General features: G+C 39.8%; 3 protein-coding genes across 3 annotated transcripts in view; 2 read left to right on the forward strand and 1 right to left on the reverse strand.

The window, feature by feature from the left end:
- Nucleotides 1-8,915, forward strand: LOC147176423 (protein FAM185A-like). The gene is made up of 8 exons (XM_086072576.1): nt 1-564; nt 867-976; nt 5,016-5,105; nt 5,717-5,855; nt 7,232-7,273; nt 7,352-7,447; nt 8,404-8,538; nt 8,703-8,915. The coding sequence occupies exons 1-8, from the start codon at nt 141-143 to the stop codon at nt 8,813-8,815; spliced, it is 1,149 nt and encodes a 382-aa protein (XP_085928702.1). The 5' UTR covers nt 1-140; the 3' UTR covers nt 8,816-8,915.
- LOC147176424 (F-box and leucine-rich repeat protein 13-like) overlaps nt 8,914-20,306 on the reverse strand; it is a 13,075-nt gene continuing 1,682 nt past the window's right edge. Inside the window, exons 3-13 of the mRNA XM_086072849.1 lie at nt 20,046-20,146; nt 17,809-17,938; nt 17,366-17,464; nt 14,780-14,900; nt 13,851-14,013; nt 13,535-13,654; nt 12,762-12,885; nt 12,595-12,675; nt 12,220-12,354; nt 11,110-11,273; nt 8,914-10,983 (exon numbers count right to left, since the gene is read on the reverse strand). Of these exons, the coding sequence (XP_085928975.1) occupies nt 10,905-10,983; nt 11,110-11,273; nt 12,220-12,354; nt 12,595-12,675; nt 12,762-12,885; nt 13,535-13,654; nt 13,851-14,013; nt 14,780-14,900; nt 17,366-17,464; nt 17,809-17,938; nt 20,046-20,146 (1,317 nt within the window). The 3' untranslated portion in view covers nt 8,914-10,904. The remainder of the gene's footprint in view (nt 10,984-11,109; nt 11,274-12,219; nt 12,355-12,594; nt 12,676-12,761; nt 12,886-13,534; nt 13,655-13,850; nt 14,014-14,779; nt 14,901-17,365; nt 17,465-17,808; nt 17,939-20,045; nt 20,147-20,306) is intronic.
- LOC147176425 (leucine-rich repeat-containing protein 17-like) overlaps nt 17,683-20,306 on the forward strand; it is a 12,916-nt gene continuing 10,292 nt past the window's right edge. The window contains exon 1 of the mRNA XM_086072577.1: nt 17,683-17,868. The gene's annotated coding sequence lies outside the window, so the exon portion shown is untranslated. The remainder of the gene's footprint in view (nt 17,869-20,306) is intronic.

Raw genomic sequence — 20,306 nt, forward strand, 5'->3', positions numbered from 1 at the left:
CTCTGAGAAGGAAGTCAGATTTTTACGTCATCAGTCTGTACGTTGACTTGTGGCGTCGCTGTCCCAGTATGGCAGCTTCGACCAACGGAATACGCCTGTAATAACGTACCGTTCGGTCGTAAATGTGTTAATTAATTACCATGTTGTCTTGGAGCTCGCATGCTCTACGGGGCGGCGTCGGATTCTTCTGTTGTCGAACCGCCAGCCGCTGGCGTTGCTTGCACTTACAGCGGTCTCTGTTCACGTCTTCTGCTGGCAAATTCGCCAGAGAGGACGCCGAGGGCGAGGCGAGCTCCCGGCCGCCGCTGAAGGAGTGGAACGTGAAGGTCAGCCCCTTCAGCACGTTGCGGGCACGTCTGGGTTGCAGCATCTCCGTCCGGCCCTTGGACCCGCACGCGTTTCCCGAAGCAGACCGAGCCTTGGTGGCGGTCTACGGAGGGGAGCAGGGGGAGGACGTGGAGGACTTCTGTGTCCACTACGACGACCACGGCAAGGAGCTGCTTGTCTCGACCGAGAGGGCGGACAGTAGCTTGTCTGTCCATTTGTCTGTACCCATCAAGAGCAGTGAGTTCACAATACGACACAACACAATTATACAATGCAATAATAAACAGGCTGTGATCATGAGTAGTATGCAATGTACAACACAAATTGCAACCAATAAATGAGAAGATTTAATATAAAGAATATGCATTTGTATAGTAGTGCAATGGGATGATTTACTGTATGGCAAATTCTTTTTTGAATTAACTTTAGTGCAAATGCATTACTTCAAATTATGATTTATGCATTTGTGTAAATTAGCTACAGATTATGAGACACTCTGATTTATCTGCAATTTCTAAGTATGTGCATGTGTGTCACAGATCTCTTTATTAGCACTCAAGCCGAAGGCAACGTGCAGGTGAAGAACATGGAGTGTGACATTTGCAAGGTGCACACAGAAAAAGGCCACTGTTCTCTGCGTTCAGTCAAGGTCAGTCAGGAAGAGCGCACTCACTGGGGACACTTTATTAGGTGCACCTGCGTAATCCAATGGAATCCACGGATTTACATATGTATGGACCATCAATGGCCCCTCATGAGTGAAACCAGAGGGCATCCATTTTACGTTGCTGCTCTTATTCTGAGAACTTCAATGCGGTTTTCATAGAAAATACTGTTATCAGCAGGATCTCTGTAAAGCCCCTATCCCACTGAGTTGCGAGCGTTTCGCCAGAGTTCTACAGGGTTCGGAATAGGGCAGTTTTACAATTACGCCCAAACTACTATTTTTAGAACAGCGCATGGGCATGGCCAGTTGATTTTCTGACAAGAAACACTGGCAAGCGACTGAGGGAGTGTATTCGTACGAGGCAAAACTTGTGAACTGACTCGCTTATTTCACCATAAATATACTTAGCAGACTTAACAGACGTATTATGGTTACAACAAACCTCTGCCGCTATGTAACTGGCGATGTTGTGACCGGGATCGAATGAAGGAATGTATCCGCTGGGTTTAAGCATGTACAATTAAACAGCAGTGATTTACGCAAAAAATGTCACAGAACACACCTACATGTGCTCTCTACATTTCGTCGGTGGAAATGGGCCAGCAGCTGAAAATCCAGAACCAATCAATTGCAGGTATGTTTATCGTCTGCTTTTTCAGTGCTAGCCTTGCACAACATGCTAGCGCTATAGAACCCTATGCCTACAACAACATGCTAGTTGATCATCGTCACTAAGGTGTGAGCGGTCACTGTGTCACCACGCCACTTTAACAAAAGTAACTAGACAGAAGTAACAGCCCAAAGGTAGGCTTAAAATCTTGATCATCATCATGAAAATCGTTACTTTGTGTTTCGTTTTCGTGAAAATTTGTGACCAACACGATATTAGCAGCCATTTAGACCGCACCGGAGTGGCAGCAACGGTCATACAATAACTCTTACCTTTCTACGAAAACTGCTTTCTTTTCGCCCACTTTTAAGATGTTCCAAAGTGTGTTTCAAACAGTCGATTGAACCATGTTGAAATTTCATGCCTGGGATGTCATTCTCTTCCAAAATGATGTGTATGCATATGTCCTACGCAGTTTTTATTTATTTTATTTAACTTTTTTATTTATTTAATTTTTTTAACTTTAACTTCAGTGTTATTCGTAGTTGTCACCATTGTCGCGAATCCATCGTTTCGTCAACATGCACATTTGCTCGTAATCCCGTAGTAATTCATCGTAATTTATTATAAATGTGTCTGCAAAGTTCTTTCCGAGGTCCCATTCATAAATTCCCTCTGACACCCATATACTACGGTGAGAGCGTGAGAGAGGGCTTGTGTAGAGGCGGAGCCCACTCTGTTTGGAGAAGTGTGGCTCTTCCTGGAACAGCACACGCATTGAAATCATATTTCAAAAACGAAAAACAAAAAGCTAGCTTCGAGATATATGTTGAACATATTTTCTACTTTGTATTTCATGTTTTACAAGTAGCCTACTCAATGTGCCCCAGCCCACCATGGGCAGCGCGGACAGTCAAGCAGGTCGCAACAAGATGTTGTCGTGCGGGCATATAGGCTCTATAAACATTAAAATATAAATGGCATCTGACTCTGAAAAAAGGTTTAAGCCCATTAAGTGTTAAAATGGTGACATACCATGTACGCTGTCATATTGAACTTTTTCTTATGCTGTAACGTGGTGCGCAGGGGGGCAAATGGCCCTGTTCGTTTTGGACTTATTTCCTGGACTATATTGTGCTATAAAAATGAATAGGCATATGTGTCAAGTATGTTGCCATAATTTAGATATTACTCAATCAGGTTTCATATTCTTTCTTGGAGAAAGAAAGGGGAGAAAAGGCATTTGTAGAAGTGAATCATGGAGCGGAGTGCGACATAGCCAATTGATGTGTGCAACCAGTCCTTACGGTGGTTTTATGAACGCGTCGACAGCGATGACTGACTGGACAAAAATGTCCAATAATTACATCTTCTAATAAAAAAGAAACGAAAAATAATTTTAATCTGTTGTGTGGGTCAATTTGACTCAAATTTAGGTTAATTTGCGCGTTGTCTCAAATGTCGCTTTTACATCGCAAACACGTTGCAGATATGTTGTAAAATGACGACAACCTCATATTTTGTGAATTTTACATTCGCAAAGTTCGGTAATGTTCGCAGTTCAGTGGGGTACGGCCTAAAAAAGTAAGGGGATCCTCTCAAAGGAACAAACTTCACTGTTTGCATCAATCTTTCAGTTTATTAAACAATACAGAGATTGTATTTACAACACAGGGTATGACTAGATCAGACTCTATTACTTCTTCCTATTCTATTTTGAACTGAGCTTTCTCTTCTTTTATATATATATATTTTTTACTTTCTATCACAATATTTTTGTTACTTGTTTTCATATCCAATAAATAAGCACACAATATTATTTACATTACACAGCGAGTCTTCTATTATTGTTGTGCAAATAGAATACTTCTCCCCCCCCCCACCCCCCTTTGGGCTTTGCTTTCATGCCATCGTTCAAGGCTCGGACAACATGATGTAGACAAAAGTTTGAGTAGCACCCAAAGAGACACCTTATGAGAGAAAACATGATTGGAACAGTAAGGCTGGAATTTTCAGCAATCAACTTGTAAGGAGATACATTGATGTGATCATTCTGTGTGAGCACCTGCAAGCAATTTTATCCCTGCTATAATAAATTCTTGTCAATTTATACTGGATCAATCTGAGATTTGCATTGGTTGTAACTGAATATGTAAACTGTAAACATTCCTTCCATCTTATTTTGGCCTCAAAGTTTTGTATGTCCCTGTCCCAGCCATCATATATTTTACTTAATAAATCATTGCTAATTTTAGCATTGATAAAGAATTTGTAAAGAGCACTTCTAAATTTATTTTTCTGATTACTCTGTTCCAACAGGTACCTTACTGTTGCTGGAACTCCGTTCTCTATATCACAATTTTCTTTAATCCATTTTTTTTAAACCGTATGTACTTAAATAATTCAGAGTCTTTAAGATTAAATCAATCTTTTAATATATCAAATGAAAGTATTTTACTTGAACGAATGATAATGTCCTCACACCACCATTCATCGAAGTTTTCCACATTAATGTACAGTATTACCCTGAATTCTAATAGAAGGATGATTCCAAATCTCATATCTCTACCCCTAAAAGATGCTTTCTCCTCCCCCCCCCCCCCCCCCCCACATATTTGAGGTATTATTAATGACAAAATTATTAATTAAAAAATGTATCCTAGAAAACATAATGGATAATAAACTATTGGGCTGTAATTGATGATTTTCAATATCCAACCAATAATCTCTGTTAGTATTATTAATAATAGGATCAATATGATGTGATGTGATCCAATACGAGCCAAGGTATTGAAACAGCTGTCAAGTGGTCCAGTTATGCACCCCTGCAAAAAACAAACATCTGGTTAAATGAATCTTTTCTGCCAGTCTCAATCAAAAGTGCACATATTTGTGTCAGCGAGAATATTTGATGCTTTTTTGATTCCGTTAGATTAGTGTGTCAAACTAATTTTTGTCAACGACCATATTGTTGGTATGATTTCTCTGAGAGGACCATTATGACTGAAAAGTCATAAAATGCAGTACCTTGATTTCTTGTTGTTTTTTTAAACACCAAAATGTTTACCCAAACCATCTAATTTCGCCTAACAGAGGTCTGCTATCTTATTGCTGACATATATGGGAAACACCATACACAGTTGAACAAGAATTTGAATAAATTATAGTATATTATAAACCTTCAAACAACTACTACTTAACACACATAAAGCAGCAACACAAAACAGAGCATACAATATTCACAATGAACCATGCTACAGCGCGGAACACCGTTTTGCAATATTTGCCCTATACTGTAATTTTTTTCCCCTTGCAAAAAAAATCACTTGTTAATGTAAGCACAACAAAATGTGGAGTGTAAAGACAACATGCACATAAACACACTCACTGACATTGTGTGTTGTACCTCAGGGCCATCTGGTGGAGGTGCGCTCAGGTGGAGATGTCACAGGCAAGGGCACCATCCATGGGAACGTGGATATCAGCGCGTTTGGCAAGGGTGTAAGAACCACACGACACATATGCATTTAAGTAAACATCTTTTCAAGCTAAATTCTATGGTCATATTGTTTTTTAAATTATTTTATTTTGTTCCATGAAATTGTATTAATTGACTCCGAACAGTCAATTTGCTTTATTTCGTAGTTTCTCTTGGTTGCACTGTTCTCAGTCCATGCATGTGGATATTTTTGTCCAGTCAGGTTTAGGCCTCAATATGTTACAGTGTCTTCAAAATCAGTAATACTGGCCCATATAACTTACAACATTGCTTCCCAACCATGGAATTTTGTACATGTTGGAGCGTTCCCTCACATTGGTCACAATTTGTCCCCTTGCGCTAAATGAGGCCATCCAATGAGGATGGGGCCTACGCAGAGTGGGTGATCTGTTGTAGGGAGGGGCCGATCTTTGTTTTTGTTTTTTTGTTTTTTTTACAATATTGCTACTTTCTATAATTGGGACATGAATATTGGTGGATTGAGTTCCCTGCTGAAGGCCCAGGTCCCAAATGAGTGGCCACTAGGGGGCAGCAGCCTTCAATCCACACGACACATCTTTGAAGAGTGTACCGTAAACTCTCCAGTTAACTGTGCTGTGCATGTGTTGTGCAGGCGGTGCGTGTCAAGAAGCTGCAGGGCACGGAGATGAAGGTCTCCACAGAACACGGCGCCCTGGCGGTCAAGGCTGTCTACGCCGAATACAGCTGCGTTTCCTCCTGCACGGGGAAGGTGGAACTGGGATTTTTGCATGGTGATTTGAACAGGCATGGTGATCTGAACAGACGTGTTGTGTGTGTTTACCATTGGGTCCACTTAGGGGTGTCCCACCCATTTTTGTGGTGGGCTACATTGTAATTATGGCCATTGTGACTATGAGTGCCCCCATTTATGAGTTTTTGAGTTAATATAAATCAAATATTATTATTATGAGCTGTTGCTTGGCAGATTCTATTTTTTATTTTTTGCTTTGTGTTGCAAGCAAAAAAATGAAGTTACGGGTAAGCTTCAGCCACTAGTTGGCGTCTGAGTAATTCACCCAAAATGGAAAATTGACTTTCTGTTCAACTTGTAAATTTGTATCTGTTTCCGTTTTGCAACAATTAGCATTATAATATAGCTAAGTTTCAACATTATTAACAAACCTGATGAAAACACTGGCAAAAAGAGCTTGTTGCAACATGGCCCTGGTTAAGCTCTTATACTCTGCTGCCACCTGCTGGCTGTTTTTGTAATAACTACCATTGCTTTAAGCAATCTCTTCAGGTCAGAAGCTGCATCAAAGCCTGTATGCTCTAGCATAAAAACACAAAAAACATATGTTTTGGGGAGTGACGGACAAAGTCGTAAAAAAACTTATTTATACGTTTTTGGGTTTGAATACAGTTAGTGCTACCTTAACTCATGAGTGAGCCATCTTGGGAGTTTTTTGAGATGCAAGCTCGGCCGAATTTTGTCTTTGACTTGAAGCAAAAAGTGTGAGCGTTAAGATGGTGGCAATGAACTCAACCCAATTCAAGCAGAGCAGCAGTTTGACAGCCATTTAACAGATAGTTAATACACATTGGCACACACGCCAGATGGAATACGATGTGGGGCTGAGACAGATTGATGGCATTTCTATTCATTTCAATGGAGAAAGACGATTTGAGATACATGGATCTTAAATGACAAACATGGCCACAATAAATGTAACTTAACTTAGGCACTTCTGTAATACTGTGTTGGCCTTTTTCTTGCATCCTTTTATGATAGACATGTCCACCCGAGTTCATGGTGTAAAACTGGTCTCTGGGGCAGATTTTTTTTTTTATCTAACTTTCCAGCGGTAAATGATAAACATTGTTCAATGAAAACTCCCTTGGAGGTGTCATTCAAACCTGAAGATTATCTTTGTAAAGCATTTTTTTTGCATTTGATCTTACTAGCGAGTGCAGGAAACAACTTATTTTCCCAAATGTATTTGTTGGAAGATAGGAATGTAGTCATTGTCAGAGCAGAGAAGAAGAATGCGTCACCCGTACAGAATGTAGATCTCGGTTGCTGCGAGGCACATGTTGGAAACAATTATCTTGTTTACTCACACTATTGTCACTAAGCTGCACTGACTGTGCTCTACTCTGTCCAAAGGTGACGCCACTGTGAACAACATATCAGGCCATATACGCATAGGTAAACATTCTTCGATAGCAGCACACAATGGAATGCTCTGTATTGGGGATCAAATGTCATTTTTGCTACTTTTGTCAGATGGCTCCAATGGCCTCTTGAAGGTTTCTTCTCAAAATGGAGACATCGACGTGTATGTGGGAGACGGCGCCAGCTCGGAAGTGCTCAGCCAAGAAGGTACCTTCTTACTCTCTCTCCTTTTTTGTACCCATGAGTCATGTGAAGACTACTGTAAGACATTTCGTGCCTTTTTTCTATTTTTTTTACACTTGGCAAAAGTAAGTTGTACTTGGGTTGAAGTACAGCAAAACAACAACAGTATTTTACATATACAAGTACAGATTCAACTCCTTTACTAAAAGTTTAAAAAAAAGTTCATTCTTAAATGAGTCTTTTTTTCTTTTTTTTTACTGTCAATTCCTTGCACACACAATAGGTACTTAAATACTACAAAATATTTGAGAAGGGAAATAAAATTACTGAACATGCTATGAAAACAGTGTGCTCCATACCTTTGCTAACATTGTGAATTGATAAAAAAAAAAGAAGCTAAATTAGTTCATAACTGAATATAATACACCTCACCTGGATGGTTTTATTTTTTCAGATTAGGTCATTTTTTTAAATGCCAGAAACTAACCCCTCTGTGAACCTGTTGTTTTATTTCCTTGGTTCACATTCCTCCAGGTTGCTGCAGTCTTCTTTTTTTGCACCTTATAATTCCCAAAAATGTCAATTGCAGTTAACTTTACGTATCTCTATTTACCAGCATTTTCAGCGAGTGCTTTATGACGCAAAGCCTTGCAAAAATCCACGGAATGAGAAGGACCGTCTATACTCTGTACTCAGCCCAATCGATGGACGTAAGCATGCTTCAGTCGGTAGTCAGTCCATGTATTTTTTGGAAGCAATTGTGCACTCGCCAAAAGGTAGACATCTTCATTGACGATTGATGGAAGTGCCCACCCGTTATTTACGTCTTTTTACGTCTCTTATGTTGTGATGTTGTCGCGCCGCGGCGGTTGAAAAATTAATAAGCCTATTTGGACAAAGGCTTTTTAAATATAGGGATTAGTGTACATTACGTGTCACCACTGGCTTTAAGATAATGAATCCCTTGTTTGTTACTGTAGGAGCGGTGAACGTCCGCGTCCCATCTTCGTTACGAGCGGAGGTAGACCTCTGTGGAGCCACGGTTGATGTCAGCCATGATGTTACGCTGCACCAAGTCCAGGAGAACACCAGTGAAAACCAAACCAGAGTAATTGGTGAGGCCCGAGAGAACAGATTTGATATTTTTCTCCACAGAGGCCAGAATTGGAGGGGGCACAAAGATAATAAAAACATGGTTTTTTTCTCATGGAGGCAGCTGCTCATATACTATAACAGTGTTAACCAACCTTGACATTCTGTAATTCTCCATCTCTCTCAGGCTATATGAACTGTGATGGTCCAGTGGGGGAGCAGATCAGAGTCAGCACAGAAAGAGGCTCAGTCAGCCTGAGGACCCAAAGCTGGTTGCAGTCCCTGAAGCTGGGAGGCTGAAAAGTTACATCATCCATTATGGCTGCAAAGAGACTGAAATAATTACACTTGTGTGCTTTAAAATTTGTATTTAATAAAAAGAAAATATTTTACACTCAACAAGAAATATTGTCTTCATAAATCTTTGCATAAAAAAAACTGCATGATCTGAAAATACTATACATAACCCCAACAATGGGATTTGAGTGCCATTTAATTTGAGGTAATTAACATGATTTCAAGTACAGTACACATGCACGCACACACACAAAACAATAAAGTTATATCTCAACAATAACGGCCACTGCCAAGGAGATAATGTGATGTTTGTTTGCTGCCTTAGTAAGAGAATTACTGGAGGTAATTGTTGGTGAGATGGTGTTTAGGCCAAGACTGATCCCTTTCCTGGAATCCCTTAATTTTTGTGTCGCTCTACATTGCCCCTATTTTTCATCACTGTCCAATGAAAAGATAATACAACTGAAATTATCCTTTCTTTTTTGGTTCAAGGTCCAATGAAATTATATATTTTTTATAATCACTGTCCAGTACAAATAGCTCTTAAATTTAGGGTTGTAGGTCTGATTGCCGTGTGGGATACCTTCATTAGATATCTAGTTTTCAATGTTTCCATCACTGACCAATGAAAACGTTAATCTCAGGGTCTTGTGTTCGAGTCCCACGTTGTGTGTTACTTAATTCCCCTTTTCATTCTGATTGTGGTTTTAATTCTGTTATATAGTCTAATGAAAATGTTGGGTTGAGAGAATTACAGACTCCGGTTAGCTCAATTGGTAGAGCATTAGATTAGCTCAGGGTTGTAAGCAGGTTTGCTTAATCTCTTGTGGGGTTATCTGGTTTACTGTTTTTGTCAGTTTTGTTTTCATACTGTTAAATTTTCCAATGAAAATCTTGATTTGGCATTATGTCAAAACCCAGATATCTCAGTTGGTAGAGCATGAGACTAATCTCAGGGTTGTGGCTTCGACCGCCACGTTAGGCATTGTTTAATCTCGTGGGTTTGCTCTCTTTTAGTCCATTTTTTATAGGGTTAAACAGTCCAATGAAAATCTTGAGTTGGATCATGAGATTTTAAATATCAGGGTCGTGGGTTCAACCCCCACAATAGGTTTTGTTTAATTATCTGCCTTTCATTCTTTTACACTTTGCAATGAAAATTTGGGTTTGGTGATATGTCAGAGCCTGGCTAGCTCAATTGGTAAAGCATGAAATTGTTAATCTCAGGTTTGTGGGTTTGAGCCTCACATTGGGCATTGTTTAATCTTTTGTGGGATCAACTGGTTTGCTCTTTTTTTTTTCTGTTACACAGTCCAATGAAAATCTTGGGGTGAGATAATTTCAGACTAGCTAGTTCAGTTGGTAAATCATGAAACTCAAGATCAGGGTCATGGATTCAGCGTCTATGTTGTGTGTGTGTGTGTTTTTTTAAATATCATGTAGGATTATCTGGTGGCGCTTCTTTTTCATTGTTACACTCATCAATAAAAATCCAAGTTTGACAGCATTTAGAAGGCGGCTATCTCGATCGGTAGAGCATGAAACTCTGAATCTCAGGATTGTGGGTTTGAGCCCCATGTCATGTGTCATTTAATATTTACATCACTTGAATTAAGTTCAATTTCTCCTTTCCATCTTTGTTCACTGTCCAATGAAAATCTAATTTATTTTCAATTTTTCATCAATGAGCAATTCAAATCCTTTTTCCCTAGTCTTTTCATCAGACAAAAAATATTCATCACTGTCGAATATAAATCATCCGCTTCCCCCCACGTTTTAAAATCATTGTCATATGAAACTCACTTTTTGATTATGAATTCAAAATGTGTTTTCTTTTTATCCAACATTTTGTTATTACAATGGCAATCAAAATATGTATAGAAACGTTCAATGTTCTTCATTGAGCAGCAATGCTTTCATTCATTCAAAAGGGCATTTTTGAAATGCATATAGTGAATAAAAAACTTCATGTTACTATGGAGGAGCCAAGGTAGGATTGTTTGGGCCTTGGTGGAGGTCTGAGCTCTACTGAGTTCCGTTCTAGCTTCACTGGTGTCATATACCATGACATTCTCTGTGCGCACAGATTACTTCATCGAAGCCACAATTCGGTTTGTTCGTTGCTGTACTCCCAGTGCTGCACATACGACTGCAGCCTCACGGCGGCCTCCCTGAAACACAAAAAACATCATAAACATACACGACTCACAAAATGTTCTGTACACCAGTTGTGAATTTTGCTTTTTAGAGAACCGCTTCAAAATCTTGTATTTTATAAACAGTTCTTCAGTTCTTACTCTGAAATGCGGTTACAGCCATGCATTGTGATTGCAGAGAGCGGCGGACAGAGCCTCTCAATGTATCTGATGGCACGATCAGTGAGAGTGCAGCCGCTCACGTCCAGCTCTCGCAGGTACTGGGCTGCTCCGTGTGAAAGGCACTGCATTCCCATGTCAGTTATCTGTGGAAAAGCAACAAAACTTGCTAAATTGCGCCCTTAGCAAAGTTAGAAAAAAATAGTGCTCAACACTAGTTTCGTGTCTATTATAAGTAGATACAGGAAAAAAGTATCCAGCACCCAAGTCCTAATTTTAACAGGGAGTCTGCCATTTTAATTCGTTGCCTCTTGCGGCTTTATTTTTTTAATTTTGGGGGCTTAATCATGCCCGAAATTTTTTTTGCTTGCTCGCTTATGTGTCCGGGTGTTTTTTTTTGTTTAAAAAGAGTCATGGATTCAGCGTCTATGTTGTGTGTGTGTGTGTTTTTTTAAATATCATGTAGGATTATCTGGTGGCGCTTCTTTTTCATTGTTACACTCATCAATAAAAATCCAAGTTTGACAGCATTTAGAAGGCGGCTATCTCGATCGGTAGAGCATGAAACTCTGAATCTCAGGATTGTGGGTTTGAGCCCCATGTCATGTGTCATTTAATATTTACATCACTTGAATTAAGTTCAATTTCTCCTTTCCATCTTTGTTCACTGTCCAATGAAAATCTAATTTATTTTCAATTTTTCATCAATGAGCAATCAAAAATAAAAATTTGCCCCAAACACCATTCTCACAGATTCATGATCAAATTCGGTGGACATGACAGGACACATGAAAAAGTCTCTAAGACCCATTTCCGAAATTTAACAGGAAGTTAGCAATTTTGGTTTGAAGCAGCCATTCTGAACATATTCCAAGGCTCATACTTCAACTAGGGAAACCATCCGAACGAGCTCCAACCGGGAGCAGGTATTCTACAGCTGGGTGATGAAGCCTTTTTGTTTACACAGTCTTAATATGGGATGGGAATTTAAAACATGACATTTTAAATTTTATGATCCTTTCGTGGGCCTGTTCATGGCTAGTCTCAACTTTAATTAGTAATGGCCGATGAGTGTGTGTGTATACTGTGTACCTTTGGACAGCCTGCCACCCTCAGTGTGAACAGACCTCTGCAGTAAAATGAGAAGGCTTTGATGGCCAGGTCGGACAGTTCCAAGCAGCCAGACACATCCACGTACTCCAGATCGGTCAAGTACTTGCACAAATTCTACTCCAGAGAAAATAGAGAAGCAATGAATTGTGGGATATTGAACACACACGTCCAAACATAACAACTGTCTGCAGCTACTGGAATGATTAGAGCTTGGTAAGATTATACTGCTGGAAAATGTACTAGGAAGGTAAATACATAGATCAGATAACAGTACTTAGCACTTTGTAGTCGTTTATGTACAGTGAGTAGATATGAAGGAATCTACAGTGTGTTGGTAGACTCAAGGTTTTTTACCTCCATACCAACGTCTGTGATGTTGATACATTCGGCAATAATCAACCTTTTCAAGGGAACCTCCTCTAGAGCAGCCAGGCCCTAAAAAAATTCAACAACACAGTAAATACAGTAAAAATTCTGCACCAATAATGTGAGAGTAAGCAGCATGCAAACAAGTACTGTACGTCATCTTGAATGTTACAGCCACTGATGTCCAGAGAGCTGATGGAGCTGCCCATCAGAGATTCCAGAGCGCCGTCAGTAAGTTGCTCGCAGTAACTCAGGTTCAAATGGGACAGCTTGGTAAACCTGGTGAGACCATGACAAAAGAAACCGAGAATATCAGATGGTGTGGGACACTTGGAGAGAGAATGCATGAGAGAACATCTGAATGACTGACTGACTGCCTGCCGGAGTGAAAGTATGTTGGAGAGTGAATTAATTTAGTGTGTGAGAGCAAGTGAACGAGTCTGTTTGAGTCTGAGTGTAAGAGTGAAAGTGTTGGAGAGAGTGAGAGTCTGTTAATGAAAATGAAAGATTGAGTGTGTGAAAGTGTGACTGCGATTGGGAGAGTGTGTGAGAGTATGAGAGTGTAAGTAAGAATATATGAGAGTGAAAGTGTTGGAGAGGGTGAGAGAATGTGAGTGTGTTGGAGGCTGTGAGTGAGACTGAGTGTGTGATTTTAAAGAATGTGTTAGAAGAGTGTGTGTTAAGAGAGTACTTGAGGGTTGGACAGTGAGTGGGTGTGAGAGAGAGAGAGAGAGAGAGAGAGAGAGAGAGAGAGAGAGAGAGAGAGAGAGAGAGAGAGAGAGAGAGAGAGAGAGAGAGAGTGTAAAGATTGATTTAGTGCAAGTGTGAGAAAGTTTGTAAATGTTTGGAGAGAAAGTAAGTCAAGGAGGGAGAGAGTGACTAAGTTTAGGAGTTTGTGAGAGTATGTGTTAACAAAAGATAACTGTACCTGTGACCAATAACGCTGATTGCCGCATCAGTGATCTGACAGCAGTAACTCACATTCAGCTCCCGTAATTTGTGAGCCGATGGGCTTTCGGCCAGAGAAAAAATCCCCTTATCCGTCACTCTGGAATGAAACACCATCGTCCCGTGAACTTGTCTCACCAACACATAAGACAGTGGTTCTCCAACTGCGAGACTAAACTTTGGGGTCCACAAAGTAATTTCCAAATAACTTGGATGCACATACGTGCACTTTTCTCCTGTAATGAGTCTCGGGACTCCAAAAGTTTGAGAATCCTTGATATACACGACACACGCACTTGCTACAAAGCGAGATGTCCAGGTACTGTAGGTTCCGGAGGGAGGCCACCGACTTGAGGGAGGTGTCGCCCATCTTTTGGCATTCCACGATGTGCAGCCTGCGGAGGCCTCGTGAACTGCTGCAAAGCGCCTTCCAGCTCATGTTGGTCACGCGGTTGTTACCTGGACATCAAACAACAGCTTCCTTTAAGATCGCTTTGGAATGCATAAAATATTACAGCATTTGTTTGATACCCGTGATATCCTGCTTGAGGTCCATGCACTAGTATGCATTAGGCCCAAATCGTAGGCATGTCAAAATGCTTACTAGTAATTTTTACTCACTAGTGACATGTAGTTGTATAACCAGTATACACAAATATCGTACAGTAGTAGAAGGCATTAGTGGGGAAAAAACAGTCGTCATCCTTCCTTCCTTCCTTTAGTCTTTCCTGTGGTCTCTTGAGGTTTTCCTAAGCTTTTGGACTTTAGATGTATCTGGGGTTGGTGAAAGATTCTGGTTTTGTAACTGTGGGTGGAAGGTTGTGTCTGGTTGGTGTTGGATTTCACTTTGTTTCATCTATCTTTCCTTTGATCCTTCCTCTGGTACCCTGACAACTTCAAGACTCTGGCGGGACTCTGAAGTATCCGGTTAAGGTGAAGGGTCTGAGATTTATAACACGTTTCAGGTGAATTAAAGAGCACAAACTCGCACGCACACACGGAAATAAAAAGAGACCGATGACGATGGCATGTTGAGTCAGGAAAAAAAAAGTAGTAGAAGGCATTAGTGCGGAAAAAACATCACTAATTAGACGGTCGTTCGACTGGTGAATTGTTTTACTAATGAGGACAATGAGCGTACTAGTACACTGAAGTTAACCTGGAAATCAAAGATATCTAATAAATGCTCAATAATAGTACAAAAGGGTTTGGCGGCGGACTTCACCCTCCAGGCTGAAACTCTTCAGTTTGGCAACTTCGGCGATTGCTTTGAGGCCGGTGTCGGACACCTGCAACGCCTCCAGCAGAGAGATGGACGACACACTATGGCAGTTGGCCATCAGGGCCTAGAAAGGACACATCATGCTATGGCGTCAAAGTGGTGGAAAAGTTCCAACACATTTCCAAATGGAAAGTTAAAATGGGAAATTTTAGAAATACTCCAAATTGGGAACTTTCAATGGGAATGTATTTGGAATTGACATCAATTTAGTGCAAGGGTGTCTTAAGCAAGCATAAATGCAGAATGTTTTTATTTGACTTTTGTCTTAGTACAATTAAAATTATATATATATATATATATATATATATATAAATTCCCGGAATTTGGCAAACCTACATTGCACACATTCTTCTAGTTGATTTCTTCAGACAAAAGTATTGGGACACCTTGCCATTCCACACTTTCAGTTCCAGTTCATCCCAGCGGTGCTTGAGGCAGTTGGAGTCAGGACTCCATTCAAGTTGTTCTATACCAAGCAGAGAGAATATAACTGTGAGTATTGCTGTCTTCTCTGTTTGTATGTGATGCTACTACGTGTGTTAAAGTAGCAGATTTATGAAGGTTTATAATTACTGTAACATCTAAGCTAGTTTCGCTTAGCCCATCAATGGCATTTTGCATTTGTTAGACAAAATTAAATGGTTTGCTTGAACATTCTGGGATGTAAATACACAATATTTAATTCTATTCTTTTTATGTATCAGTTTTGCAGTAAACCTGAACTCAGACTGACAAATGAACCGCTTGAAGCAAGCACTGTTGGGCTCTTATTTGGAGAACTGTGAGCAAGAGTGAAAACAGGTGCTTTTCTTTTTAATTTTTGGTTTCAATGTGTTTTAATCATGTGGGAGAGTTAAAACTATTTAAAATGATTTTGAACAGAATGAGGTACAAGATTGGATAGATGGTAGGAACTAAAGTATTATGCACGGCAGTGTCCCAAGACTTTTGTCTGACTGCAGTAGTGGTGTTCAAACTATGCCCCGGAGGCCATTTGCGACCTATATTTAGCGTATATACTAAAATTAACATTTTAAAGGCTATTTTAAAAAAGAGGTTGGGGGAGGTGGCAGCGTGAAAAGTGTTGGTGTGGAAAAAGTGTGTGGAGCGGGTTGTAACACCAACATCCTCTATGGGTGTGCCAATCCTGACAATGAATGTATAGAGCTTTTCTTGATATGCAAAGAATGTTTACAAATAAAACACTAACGAGAGTCCTCTTCATGACACCCCTGTGAATGAGTATTCAGTTGAGAAGAGAAAATGGTTTGTTCATGGTTTGTTCCACTTTCTGCTTCGTGTCAAGGTCCAATTTGCCAACATATCCTATTAATGATCCTCAAGTAAACATTGCTTTAAAGATTGTCAGTTTATGACAGTTTGCTCTTGCTTAGGCACGGGATGTGGAAAGAGGTGCTCAGAGCAGTGGCGGATCTATTCTAATGGGATACAGGGCATTGGACCACCCCAAAATCCTGAAAACTCCAAAACTATGTACTGTATTTTACATATCACCTTCAACCCATTAAGGCCGGGAGTGCATTACTGCGTTTCCTACCATTAGAGCCGGGAGTGCTCTAGCGCTCTTCTACCTTTACTTTTTTCAATTTCAGAGTTAAGTTAACATCTATTTCATTAAATGCTATTTGACATGAACTTTTTTCAATATGAATCCACATTTTTAGCTATTATACTTGATTACTCAATACAATTACATACAATGTCACAGATACAGCGTAGTGCAGTCCCACTTGGAACACTTTTTAAAAATGTATTTCTGAATTAATTTAATCCAATAATTTAAGAGAGCGGATACATCATTTTGTTTTGACCAATTCTCTTCTTGCTGATTAAATGCAGCAGAATATATTATATATAATTATATAATAACAATAATAATAATAATATAAATAATAATAATTCATGTCTGACGCAGATTCGCGGGAGTTATGAAATAAATTACGTAATTGCAGACGGCGCGGGAGGTCTTCAAATCAATGTAACCAGTCGACAGTGAATATTTAACAAATATATTTGTAGACAATGAGGATGTTGAAAATTTTGACGGCTTTGTAACGGAATGGACGATGAATAATTACCACTCGAACCCCCGAGGTTATTACAAGTGCGCTCCAGTGTTGAAGGTAAATATGCCCGCAGATGAGACACAGTTTGTTGATTTAAAAAATATGTATGTTGAAGGTTTATAATAATAAACGTAGGTTTCTGTGAACGCCACAGGTGTAAGCTCTGAAATGTTTTGGGAATGAGGTTTCTATCCGCTTCAGGAGCTGAGATATCAATTATTTAGTTGGCATTGACAATATTGTTGAAATTCCAGGTTTTCGGGGGTGATTCTAAAGTTGCCTATAGGTTTTAGAGGCATGTTTTGGCAGGCGCTTTAGGCCTTAATGGGTTAAGAACAAGCTGTGATGTAGCACTTTGTTAAAATTACAAGATTCATGAATCCATTATATAATAGTTAGTACACTGCTGGTCTGCAGTGCCCTGTAAATGAAATAAACATACAGCGATGCAGTTGTCCGACAGGTCGTACAGGTCATTGAGCAAAATCTCCTTGAGAGAAGGGCACGCTTGCGAGATGTAACTGTAGCCCGTCTCAGTCACCTACAAGGGAGACAGAGAACAAAACATGCGACTTGACTGGAATGTAAACCATCCCTTGGATCCTTGCTTCTCACACTTTCTGGGCCCCATTAAACGAAAGCATACATCTGGAAGTGAGCATAACTGAGTGTGTTGTCATGCATGTGTGTAAGCACATGGCGAGCGGGTGGGCTTATTCTAGAAGCCCGACCCCATCCTTCCTCCCCTCCTTCCTTCCTCCCCTCTTAGCTCATTTGCAGTGAGGAACAAGAGGGGACACGTGCAAACAAGGAGAAGAAGAACTGGATTATTCCAATCCTTTAGGATTATCTAGCCAAGTATACCGCAGAGCTTGACAGACTGACCTGGGAGCAGCCCGACAGGTCTAGGTGGACCAGATTGTGGCACCCTATTCCCAAACTCAGGTACTGAAAACCATCGTCTGTCATATTGTGGCAGTAGGCCAAGCTCAGGTACTGAAGGTTGACACAGTTGCTGTTGGGGAAAAATAGAGAAACCAATAACAAATTTAAAACATTAGAATCTGCTGCTTAAATTCTGTCACTAGAGGGTGTTTAAAAAAAAATCCGTTTGCTTTAATATAGTGTATTCTTCACACAAACTTGAAAAAAAAAAATTCTGCGCATCTGCACGATACATTGAACCCCCATTTATAGCAGGGCAAACAATCAATTTCCACCACCAATAAGTGAAAATCTGTGAAATTTTAATTTTTTAATTTTAAATCCTCCCACATGTTTTAAACACAAACACATTTGAACACAGAAAAAATAATAATAATAATCACAGACAAACATTTAAAAAAACAACAACAACAACAACTATATTTATGTGCTTTTAAGAGGCGGGGCCTGATGGGTTGGAATGTGACATCCGTGTGTGAGTATCTGGGCGTGAGCTGCGGCCCAGAGCAGCTAGCCCAATAGTATAGTTGCTTAGGTCAAATTTGAATGTTTTGAAAACAAGAACAAATCTTTTTAACAAGTAAACTGGTATTTAATCAATATTGTAATAGTAAGTTAAAAATTACCTGGGAAATTATGCTATTACGGTATGTGATTCATGCACTCCTGGTGTTCAATAAACAGCTAAAGTGCATCAGCAACTCTGGCTCTCCTTTCCCACCGGCAATGTCTGTAAAACTGTAAACTGTAAAAAGTTTAAAAACCCATAAAAAAATGAGCGCTTAATATTGAGATGAACTGTGATAAAGCTGGAGAACACTGAAGGCTTTTTTGTTGCATTTTCTCAGACTACCGCAGAGAAACACTCTAAAGTCTAAACTAATCCTGTGTTGAATGAATGCTTGAATGGCAACCGGTGAATACACAGCAATGAACATTTATTTTTCTTCTGCCTATCACTGTATGCCACTGCCATAGATTGATTAACGTTATTTTTAATAAATAAATAATTTTCTGACAATTAACTCTTTCACCATCATGGATGCTTAGTCATCAACCGGTCAAGTCAATTCAATAGTTAGGCATGAAAGAGGGTCTTGAGCAGTTTGCCTGTGAATATCAATTTTGTAAACAACTGAAATGACAAACAGATCCTTATAAATGGTGACATTGCATTGCTTTGGATTTAAAATCAGCACAGTTTTGAGTAAAGAATTTTGATGTGTCACCTCGATTATGAAGGAGAGAAATGTCAACGCGTTGTAAGTCAGACAAGTTTAGACACACCACACCTAAACATAGTATGTATATTATGGCGTGAATGATGAACGGCATGTAAAAATGCCACTATTGATCAACTCCAGCCAAGCGTTGAGTCAGTGTTGCTCTATATTATCTGTAAATAAATGTTTTATCAAAATTCCTTTCTCAGTTTTTTTAATAGTTTGAAGTGTGACACAAGCAAAAAAGAAAAACTGTTATCAACATTTTCTTGACATGTTTCTTTTTACAAAATGCTAGTTTTTTTGGGGTGGTTACGAAAGAATGGAAACAACTAGAAACAAACTTTTTCTAGTGAAAGAAAATAATCTACTCTCTCCATTGGTTTGACGCTTATAATGTCACTAATATTCTGTGTATCTTGAAAGAGCTCTAAAACAGCTGGCAATCTAGGGAACTTGAAACCAGCTGGCATTGAATGAGTTACGTTTTATTGGATGAGTTCCTGCTGCACACCTGATGATCTGTACATCAATGTTGGAAATCACAAGATTAATTCATCAATTTAGGCGTTTGGCTCCAAATGCATAATTCTTTCACTACTCCAGTATTTTTGGACAATTGTACTTGTCCAACTTTGTGGTAGCAAGTTTGGGAAAGGCCCTGTTCTCTTCCAACCAGACTGATTTACAGCTAGAACATTCGCATAAATCCATCCACAATGGAAATCTTGCCTTTTGTGTGCGTGTGTGTGTGTTCACGTCGCAAGAGCCACATCTGTTCCTCTCCTTCTCAATGCGCACACTGGCAGTGAATGAGCTGTTCTCACACGTAAAAAGGGCAAGCAAAAAGTGCTGCTGGGCTCTAACGTCGGAAAAAGAGTATGCGTATGAGTGGCTACTTGTGGAAAATAGAAGGCAAGGCTCCTGTGACAAAAGGATTAGTGTGCAGTTTACCTGGCCAGCTCTCTGAGGGTGGTGTCTGTCAAGAGCGTGCCGGAAAGGTTCAGGTAGAGCAGGGAGTTACAGCCTTCCACAACTGACTCAATCATGGCATCCTGTCAAAGCACACATGCCACCACGTCATACGCATTTTATACTCAAGTGAGTCTGCCAGACAGCTGTGGCTGCTTTTGTATATTCTGTTATTTTTGAGCGCTTCATCTCCAAAGCAAAGGTGTCAAACTCAAGGCTTTTGGGCCAGATCCAGCATGCCAA

Source organism: Leptonotus elevatus, chromosome 4, assembly GCF_054856555.1.
Source record: "Leptonotus elevatus isolate MCC_2025b chromosome 4, RoL_Lele_1.0, whole genome shotgun sequence".
NCBI classification, from domain to species: Eukaryota; Metazoa; Chordata; class Actinopteri; order Syngnathiformes; family Syngnathidae; genus Leptonotus; species Leptonotus elevatus.